The sequence below is a fragment of the Cyprinodon variegatus genome, unplaced genomic scaffold, assembly GCF_000732505.1.
Source record: "Cyprinodon variegatus isolate N-32 unplaced genomic scaffold, C_variegatus-1.0 Scaffold723, whole genome shotgun sequence".
Taxonomy (NCBI): domain Eukaryota; kingdom Metazoa; phylum Chordata; class Actinopteri; order Cyprinodontiformes; family Cyprinodontidae; genus Cyprinodon; species Cyprinodon variegatus.
Genome location: NW_015151176.1, coordinates 213,348 through 223,933, shown reverse-complemented (window position 1 = coordinate 223,933; position 10,586 = coordinate 213,348). Strand labels below are relative to the sequence as shown.

At 44.0% G+C, this 10,586-nt stretch overlaps 1 protein-coding gene across 3 annotated transcripts in view; it reads right to left on the bottom strand.

Moving 5' to 3' along the window:
• Window positions 1-10,586, bottom strand: part of phldb1 (pleckstrin homology-like domain, family B, member 1) — a 51,069-nt gene that overhangs the window by 1,271 nt on the left and 39,212 nt on the right. For all 3 annotated transcript variants that reach the window (XM_015395059.1, XM_015395060.1, XM_015395061.1), the window contains 7 exons: window positions 9,428-9,544; window positions 9,238-9,343; window positions 7,308-7,644; window positions 5,145-5,235; window positions 3,257-3,403; window positions 2,867-3,086; window positions 425-510 (listed from right to left, as the gene is read on the bottom strand). In XM_015395059.1, coding sequence (XP_015250545.1) covers window positions 425-510; window positions 2,867-3,086; window positions 3,257-3,403; window positions 5,145-5,235; window positions 7,308-7,644; window positions 9,238-9,343; window positions 9,428-9,544 — 1,104 coding nt within the window. The remainder of the gene's footprint in view (window positions 1-424; window positions 511-2,866; window positions 3,087-3,256; window positions 3,404-5,144; window positions 5,236-7,307; window positions 7,645-9,237; window positions 9,344-9,427; window positions 9,545-10,586) is intronic.

Here is a 10,586-nt window from a genome sequence, read left to right as displayed (position 1 = left end):
TAGACCTGGTTCTGTTCCCTTAGACCTGGTTCTGTTCTGTTAAGACAAGTTCTGTTCTGTTAGACCTGGTTCTGTTCTGTTAGACCTGGTTCTGTTCTGTTAAGACAAGTTCTGTTCTGTTAGACCTGGTTCTGTTCTGTTAGACCTGGTTCTGTTCTGTTAAGACAAGTTCTGTTCCGTTAGACCTGGTTCTGTTCTGTTAAACCTGGTTCTGTTCTGTTAGACCAGATTCTGTTCTGTTAGGACAAGTTCTGTTCTGTTAGACCTGGTTCTGTTCTTTTAGGACCGGTTCTGTTATTTTAGACCTGGTTCTGTTCTGTTAGGCCCGGTCCAATTAAGCAGGGAGTTAAATCCCACCCCCAGACCCACATTGCCCCCCCTCTTCTGTGTTGGTGGTTGTGGTTCTGACCCGGTTCTGGCCTACCTTGGCGGCGCTGCGGAGGTGGTCATAGTAGACCTCTTCTATGGCCTGGAAGTAGATCACGCCCTTCAGCTTGGTCTCATGTTTGTCTGCAGAGAGAGAATCAGCTTTGGTCAAAGGCGGGTCGGTTCTGATCCGTTCTGACAGCATCCCAGCCGAGCGAGCCCACCCCCCTCCTCGCACGTCACCTGGAAGGCGGCGTGTGGATCCACGGGAAGCGCTCATTAGGCGCGGCGGCGGCCCGTCTTTGATCATGACCCATTAGCGACGCGTGATGATGGATGATGAAGGCGGTTCTGCTCCTCTCTGCTGCCTCATTGTGTTTTCACACTCGCCTGCCTTCTTACGCCGCTCTGCCTCACCATTGCAGGTGGTTTCATCAGCCTCTGCAGAGCCGCAGTCAGGAACCGGTGGGGAACTCGGCAGCCGCTCTACCTCCAGGCAGAAAAACACTCCGGCAGCAGCAGCAGGTGGAGGAGCAGCGCCTTCATTTCCAGGAACAACAGGCAGGCGGCCTGCAAACAGCCTGCAGGCTGACGCACCTTCGCATCTAAATTAGCGCCGCTGGTTCCTGCTGATCACCTCGTTACGCTGCGTTCAAGGTCAGCGGCCCTGGCTCCGCATCACAATGAGCCGCTTAGAACACCTCCTGCTCTGCCGCCTTTAAACAAGGTGCCGCTTTAAGCAGTTTTAAACAGAACCGTCGGTTGACTTTAAAGGACCGACAGCGAGCGGGTCGCCCAGCTCGAGGAACAGCGGCGACCGGTTCAGACCGTCTCTGGAACGCCGCTCTGTTGCTACAACGTTAAAGGTTCCTCCAGAGGTCGGCCATGGAGGAGCAGCTAACATCCAGTTCTGATGGATCCACGTTTAGATCATAGATCATTAAAAGTCTGATAAACTGATCCGACCCGCTTTCTGACCCGTTCTGAGACACTGATGGCGTTTCGTATACTTTCGTATTTCTAATGGATCCAGCTCCAGATGCTGAGGGAACCTATAGACATTATATACTTAGTCGCTTCGTTGGACGCCGTCGGCAGCGAGGCCAAAGTGCCTAGTGGGCGGCCATCTTGGATCGGACCACAGTTAAGATAGCTGCTGTCAGAATGAATAGAAGGCGCCTTAGATCTCATTTTAATCACATGAAACAATAAAATTAATTCTAATATATATATATATATATATATATATATATATATATATATATATATTTTTATGACACACATTAAATGATGAAAGAACAAATGTTCAGATATGCATAAATAATGATAAAAGAAAAGTTTAATAAATGAGTTTTGGCAAAAGGACAAAAAGTCTTTAGATAGATACAACAGAAATTTACCACTCACTACGATTTTACAACAAAGTCTTGACAATGACAAAAAATAAATAAAAATGAACATAAAATTAACCCCAAAAAAACTTTACTCTCTTTTGTAAATCACAACAAATTTTCCTCTATAGATCATTAATAATACTCATTTTCAAACAGCAATCCTGAAAATTCTGAATAATAATAATAATAATAAACTATATAATTTTATAACACAATAATATAAAACTTTGTGTTTATCATATTGGTATTTAATAGCAAACTATATAACTTTCCATATGTCTCATCCAGTTTAAATTCAGTTTTAATAGTTTTTAATCTGAATAAGTATGTGTGTAATCTAACTAAAAGCTTATTTTAAAGTTTGTTACGGTCTTTTAAGGGGTTGTGACATTTAAGAGACTATTGTAATATCTCTGACTCGTCTTCTTCTTCTCTAGTCTCTAGAGACTCTAATGTACTTATCTTCTTGCTCAGTTGTGCAACGCTGCCCCCCACTTATTTTTCTACTGTGGTTAGAGCCTGTTTGTGCTGTCCTCTGAAGGGAGTAGTACACACCGTTGTAGGAAATCTTCAATTTCTTAGCAATTTCTCGCATGGAATAGCCTTCATTTCTAAGAACAAGAATAGACTGTCGAGTTTCAGATGAAAGTTCTCTTTTTCTGGCCATTTTGAGCGTTTAATTGACCCCACAAATGTGATGCTCCAGAAACTCAATCTGCTCAAAGGAAGGTCAGTTTTGTAGCTTCTGTAACGAGCTAAACTGTTTTCAGATGTGTGAACATGATTGCACAAGGGTTTTCTAATCATCAATTAGCCTCTGAGCCAATGAGCAAACACATTGTACCATTAGAACACTGGAGTGATAGTTGCTGGAAATTAAAATTGACGCCTAGCATATGTAGCTAATAGCAGCATTAGCGCTACGTGTTTTAACGACAGTGTCGGTGACATCTACCCAGGTTATCTATGCTGAAGCTGACAGGAAGATCCAAAGCAGTGAATCTGTGTTTGATTCTCTGCAGTTAAAGCATTCTGATTTTTTTCCTGGTTGAAATTGAATTTAAAAGTGAAGGATTTCAGTTTCAGGCCCTTAGATTGAGTCGTACCAATGTAGTAGGAGAAGGTCCTCTTGAGGCGGTCGAACACGAACCAGCGTTTCTTCCAGGATTTGATCTTTCCTCCCATCTTCACCAGGTAGCCCTTACACATCTTCTCCGTGAGGATGACGTGGTAGCACGTCTCCACGCTGTGGCCCGATGACTCCACATGCGAGCGCAGGTCAAACTCCTCCCTCCTGATGGGCAGGTAGCGGGTCATCGGACGAGCCTGGGCACAAAACAAATACATGAATCCTTTGGATCCGGAACGTTCCAGCAGGTTCAATAGAACAGGTCAGACTAGAATGGCCTCAGAGGCGCCCTTCGTCTAATCTGATTGAACGTGTTTTTCCAGATGTGCACATCTGGACCCATGCAGACCCGTTTCCCGTTACTGACCTGAGAAAAGTTCTTGGACCTCATCTTGACCTCCTTCTCCACCAGCTGCTGTCTGTGAAACGCTTCATCCTGCAGCCTTTTCTCCGCCTCCTCCCTCCTCCTCCTCTCCTCCTCCAGCATCTGACGGCGGGCCAGGCTCTCGCGTTCCTGTATCGGCGGGGGGGGGGTCCTTCATTAAATATTGTTTTGATCTTTGGAGCAGCTCTGCAGCACATATCAGACCTTTTCATCCATATATTTATGGACAGGCTCCCTGCTGGAGCCGCCCAGAGGCTGGCAGCTGAAACAGCATCAGGAGCTGAAATGGCGTACAGAAGCTACCAGCTGGACACATTTCAAAATGACCCACTGGGTTTGCTTCAGGAGCTCAGTGGTTAGACCGCATGACCCATGTACAGAGGCCCTAGTCCTCAACGTGGGCGAATCCGAATTGCCGCATGTCTCTCCCCCTGTCTTATAACCCTTTTCCTGTCAGCCTACTTTCCAATAAGGAGACACTAGTGCCGCAAACACCTAAAAAAAAAATAATAAAAAATGGCCGACTACGGCCGCATGGAAGGAAGGACAAATGAGAGCGAAATCTCTGGTGGCCTTCTAGTCTCTAGTCTTCACAGGAGTGAAACACCTGACTGTTCCCATGAAGCAGAACATGGTTCATGGTTTTTATCACTTCTACAAAAATCTCTTAATTTAAAGGAAAATCTGATCATATTCAGATTACAAACTTCTAAAAGTACTTTAAATATAAAATTATTCCATCCTGTTCAATAAATGATCAGTGTTTTTAATTCACAGTAATTTTCATGTGAATGTGCTTTACTGGAGGCATCCATGTTTGTCAAAGAACACTACTGCCACCTACTGGTTTGTGACGTCACGGTGCGGTATCGGCTGTTGATCAAGTCCCAGTGCTGTATCTGGTGTTTGTCACAACACGCTATTATCCAAGTCATCTTGAAAACATTCTTCTTCCAAATGTTGGATATATATTACGGGTAAAGCGGGGAGAATGGCTCTGGCTTACCGCACCGTGACGTCACTGCTGGAACATGGCAGGAGTGAGGTGTTACTATATTTGGGCAGAAATGGATGCTTTAGGTTAGTGATTGTGATTATTTTTTTTTTTTTTACTAATTAAAGCTAAATTCATTAAATCACAGTGAATGTATTAGTTTTAGGTATAATTAATCCATTGATTATTCCTTTTCCTTTAGGCCTCCAGGCGGGAATCTCTGCAGCTCCTCCAGAGCTACCATGGTCCTCTGCTCCAGCGCAGTTTCTGCTTTCAGTGCATCTTACGTTTAGGGCGACTATAAAAGTAAAAGATTTCCCTCTCAGATAGTGTCAGAATGCCACATTTTAGCTTCATAAAAAAAAAAAAAAAGAAATTGCACCACAAATGGAGGGGTAGTGAGTAAAAAGGGGTGGGTGAGTAAAGGATGCAGAACACAAAATGCACGACGCACATTTCAGATTTGTATTTTCAAATGAGTGAATAATTCTCCATTGAGTAATGAGTGAATGAAGCAGGGGCTCTGTCTAAGGCAGGGGTGCTGAAGTTCAGTCCTCCAGAGCTACTATCCTGCAACTTTTTCATGCAACCATTTTTAACACACCTGAATCAAATGAGTGGCTCCTTATCACGTCTCTGCTGAGCTGAATGAGGGGAATGAGGATTTAGATTCAAGTGTGCCAGAGAAGAGATGCATCTAAAAGTTACAGGATGGTAGCTCTTTGGGACTGGACTAAGGTGTCCACCAGGACGGCGTCGGGTCAGACTCATCCCACTGAGCTTCTCCTTCAGAGCACAGATGAACCAGAGGGACTGGAATCATTGATGGGAACACATCACTCACTCATCAGTCACTGAGGACCGATTGGGTCTTACCCGCGACTCGATGAGTCGAGCTTTCTCCAGCTGCGCCTCCTTCAGCATTTTCTCCATCTCCTCGATCTTCAGCACGTCTGCTCCTCCGATGCTGCTGGCAGACAGACACCGTTACCACGGCAATCAGCGCCTCACATCCTGACCACCAACTACTGCAGGGTTCAGGATGTCCACAGTGTGTGTGCAGAAATATTCTCACTCCAAACAGATCAGAACAAATCTTTAACAGCGCTGGAATTACAGCAATAAATCTGCTCCTTTCATCACCGACGGGGGGTGGGGGGGGTATTGATCAGCCGGACGTTATGAGGCCGCTCATTTATCAGGGAGCTTCGTCTCCACCTCTCTGCCTCTGGGAGGGGTTCAGATATTAGCCTGTAGCTTTGGTTCTGCATGCGGCTAACCTGTCGGCCTGGAGGGATCCGTGTTACCAAAGATAAATAATGCAATAAATAAAGAAAGAACTGACCGGTTCTAGCAGCCAGTCGGGGTATTGCAGGTTAAAGCTTCGCAGCTACGATGTTTTCATTAAACTGATTTTCCATTAATAGCATGTGGAGTGATGCATAAATGAGAAATAACTGTATATAACAATTTAAAATCTAATTTTGGAGCTACTTTCCTTCTGAACAGATTAGCTTAGCGTTTAGGTGAACATCAGAGACATGGAAACGTACAACGCCTCGTTGGACGCTGGCTTGTACTCTGACATAAGGAAAACGTATCTAGGGTAGTGTTTTACCCTTATAATGTCATTTAAAACGGGATTAGCTAACAATAGTCAAAATAACGAGAAAAAAAAAATAATTAGAATGGTAGGAACATCAGGAGAACATCCATCCAGTCAGTGGCAGAACCCTTTCAGTCCTGCAATGTTCTATGGATTGTTAATTTTAAATTAAGGCTGATGATATCTAGAGGATTAAGCCAAAATAATATGACAAAAAAAAAGTACAAATTACAAAAATACATTTTAAATTTTAGGGATATATTTTATATGATCAGGTTTAAGTCCCTCTGAATGCTTTTCTGAGTCTAACAGCAGATCCTCCCCATCCAACATGGCGGACGCTGTAACTGATGGCAGCACAAGGCCAACCCACCCACCCGATCCGTCCCGGAAGCACGATGCAAAACCAGATAGTCATTAGGGTACTAAAATTACTAATTTCTAGCCTTAACTCACCAAAGAATGTTCATACGCATCTTTTAAAAATGTTTTGTGACTTTTCTGAGACTATTTTTATGCTTTATTTTATGCTTACTTTGCATTTTCTTCATTAAACGTTAATCTCTGACGTCATCATAGGACATGCTCAGAGCAGTCCGGCAAAATATGATTAAACCATGTTTATCTACATTTTAGTTGTTTCTTTATTTAGGCTATGCACTATATAACATAATGTTAGCACGAAAGGAAAACATAAAACTCAAAAGAACTAGATTTATGTTTAAATCCAAAGAGGAAAAAGTTAGCTCCGGGAAGTAGCGTAGGATCCCATTTCCTGAACAGATCGGGAAAAGACGAGTGGTAAGACAGGATTTTAAGGCATTTATTTTCTCAGGAAATAAAATAATAACCTTTAAAATATTATATTTTAGTACGGTTTCTAATTTTTTTTTTTGGGGGGGGGCGGGACGTAATTTACGACTTTTTTTACTAAATAAAATAGAGGGCGACCCGGATGTATATCTGGATGCGCATTCGCAAATGAGCTGCTGGCACGTACGACGGATCGGGTAGTGACACTCTGCATCCATGTCTATGGTTAGCATAGTTAGCATTAGCATTGGCAGACATGGCAACTGGCTAGCAAACACTACAGGATGAAAGCAGGTGAACGTGAGTGCACCACCTAGTGGCGGGGAGGAGTTATCCCCTTTAAATGCAGTAAAGCCAGCTGGGCTTCCGTAGACAGAAACCAGTTCAGCCACTGGTATCCCATCATTCTTGACTGGGACTGGGCAGTTTAATGTGTCTGCCTCCATATCTGAGGGACATAGATCTACTATGTCTAGACGGGGTTTCATTTGTTTCTGCTAACTTATATTCCTTTCAAAAACATTTTTCAAACATCTTGAAAAAAAGACAAAAAGAGTCGAACGGATGTTTTGAAAGGGTTCCTGACACCAAGTCTAGACGGTTTCCGTCTTCTTACCCACCCGGACATGTTGTCAGGCGAGCAGGCCGAGTTGTTCCCGGTGGACACGCTGGTGTCCATGCTGTCGGAGCTCTCCAGGCTCAGCGTGTCGTAGGGCGGCTCGCCGCCTGACTGCGGGTGGTGGTGCAGGATGGAGTGGTGCACCAGTGTCGGGGGGCCGGAGGAGCTGTGACTCAGAGCGGGACTGCCGGCCATGACGGGGGAGTAAGAGGTGGAGGAGGGGGTCAGGAGGTGCGGCTGGGAGCCGTGGAGCGCCTCCCACTGGCACTGAGCCTCGGCGGCAGCTCTCTGTTTGAGCTCAGCCAGGCGGCGGCGCTGCTCCTCGATCACCTGCTGACCTGAGAGGAAGAGGAGGGTAGGATGAGTCTCAGATGGAGAAGAACAAAGAGCTAACATTCAGAACAATTACATTAAATCTATAGAGGGAATCCTCATCCAGTCTTGTAACCGGGGGGGATTTATCATTAAGCAATACCAGGCAGTTGCCTAGGGCCCCAAGTTTCAAACAGACAGCAGCAAACTATTTCAAAACAAACCATGCAAAGAGCAGTGTTGCTAACTTAGCGCTTTAGTCGCTATATTTAGCCACTTTTCAGACCCCTCTAGCACTTTGATTTCTAAAAAGCTCCTAGCGCCAAATCCAGCGACGTTTTTCTGCTACTGGAGACTTTGGAGACAACATCTAAAAGCAGCGAACTCTGCTCTCCAGAGCGAGTAGATTGGTAACCCCGCCTCCTGCTCTCCTCTATCTTGTCTGCTGTCATGATTCATGCAGCTATTATTTCATCCAAATGAAAAATGGAGAACAGATAAGCAGATCATGGCTTGTCTACAGTGAAAAGAAGGACTGGGTTATTTACTTTGGCCTTTTTGGAAACACAGGAAGGAGCAATCAGCTAAGTGAGCTTAGTGCTTGGAAAAAATCTTTCATTCCTTTAGAGACAGCATGAAAAGTCAGCTGAGTACAAAACATAGAGAGGAAAACAAGAAGGAAAGGGACAAGAAGAGAGGGACACAACCTAGAACAGATAATGGATGTCTATTCTATTAACATTTCTCTATCTGTAGAATGGGGCTGTTTGATGTGTTGTCTTCTCCATTCAGAGGGCCCCCTGCCTGTCTTTGCCTAGGGTCCCACATTTCTTAAATCCGCCCCTGCTTGTAGCAGAGAGGATGTTCTGCAAATGGGAATTTGAAAAACTACGTTTTGAGCAACTTTGCTGTTTTTTTAGATTTTATTTTTTTAAACTAATTTATTTCATATTTTATTTAATGCATATTTTATTTTATTTTCAATGTTTTAACTGATTTTCTTTTTTTAAAATGTCTCTTTTAAATGACTTTTTTAATGAATATCCCAGATAATAATCAATCCAAACTTTCACTCATGACCAATAAAAACGATGAATCTATCGTCCAGCAGACCGACAGAAATGTGTCTTCAGAGGAAAGCCGGACTCAGAAGTCAGACTTGTAAAGAATGAAATCCATAAATCTATAAAAACAAAAAAAACTTTTTCAATTAAAAGTTTGAAAAGTTTTACTTCTCGATTGTGTTTTTTTTTTCTCCAAATTTATATTTATATAACATGTTCTTTGCAACAATAATGGAACAAATTTCCCTCCATATTGGTCTGGTTGGAAGGGATCCGCTGTGTCCGGAACGCCAGAGCCTACAGATCAAATCCATCCACCATTTTCTAGCCGTGTTCTCAGCCTCACAAGCTGTGGGTCCATCAGCAAAGCCTTAGTCTGTCAGCATGCTTTATTCTGCAGGATCCATGGTAGGAAGATGAAAAGATGCTTTTATTTGATGAGAGAAGAGTTAACGACCCGCCACACAGATGAAGGCAGGGTCTGAAATGAACAGTGGTGCCTTCTAAATGTTCCCTCTGATGGTGGCATCGTTCCACCGTGATGGAGCTCCTTACCTTTCTGCTGCAGAGCCAGCTGCCTCTTGGTCTCGATGTCCTGAAGAGTCGCCGCCAGGTTCCTGGGCAGGCTGCCGGTGCTGCTGGCTGCCAGCAGGGGGCCCTGCTGAGTCAGACAAAGCAGGGAAATACATGAAGCCTTTGGAAGAAGATCTGTCCTCTTGGAGCAGTCAGTGACCCGCCAGCGTACCTTGGAGCTCGTGTTGCGCCCCAGCGTCGCTGCGCCGTGCTGCAGGGGGGACGAGGAGCCAGACTTGGACGGACGAAGAGGAACGCCGGGATCGCTGTCGAGCTTAGAGCGAAACACCTGAGAGGAACAGAGGAGCAGGAATCAGAGGCATGAGATGGCGAATGGACAGGAACACCGACACAGAATGGAGAAACAGTCCATGTAAAGATCGACAGACAGGACAGGATGGAACCAACACGGGGGGCGTGGGCTCCAGATGGCCCCCAGAGGGCCACATGAGGGCCCAGCAGCCTGCTCTATCACTAACACCCGCTGAACTGGACCTGAAGCCTGATTTATTGCTCCTCTTTTTTTTTTCTATTGCCGGTTTATTTATACAGAATTGTATGGAGTGCATTTTCTTCCATCATTTTTTCCCAAAATCACATTCTGCCATTTAAAATGTGAAAAAATCCAATTTCTTCTGGGAGACTCTGATCAGTAAAATGTAAAATTTGAAAATAATGAATTTCTTAAACAGAATCTGAAAAACTAAAATAAAAACAAAAACAATCTATATATAAAGTCTCCAAATAAAAAATTGACCAAACAAATAAAAACAAAAACAATTGGAGTAAACGGTAAAAACAGTCCAAACCTTTTTTTTCTATTCTAGCATTTCATTTCTGAATTGTATTTATTTCTCACGATTTCCATTTTTAAAACGTGTTCTTTGCAACAGTAATGGAACAAAATGTAGTTTGAAAATGAAAATAAATTAAAACAAAATACAGAATATGTTAATTTAACAGTGGACTGGAGAGTCTAAAAGGTAGAGCTGCCAGCTAATCGCAGGACTCCATCATTATGGATCGGCTCTCAGTTTGACTAAAGGGCTTTTTATCCTCCCGCAGCAATGTGTCGCAGGTATGACGCAGATATTTTAGATTTATGCCCAATTTAGAAGCGTGGTCTGCGCTATGTTATTCCCCACTACAACGCCAGAGGGAGAATCACCAACTAGCTAGGATTGTGGGCGTCTGTGTGTCGGTTTAATGAGCTTGTTCGCTGTCTGCAACCCCTCATCCAACGCCAGACGACACACAGATCACCCGTGAGCGTTCCCCAAAGACTGGCCGTGGCGCTGCATGTTTTGGCTTCAAAAGAGAGCTAAGAACTA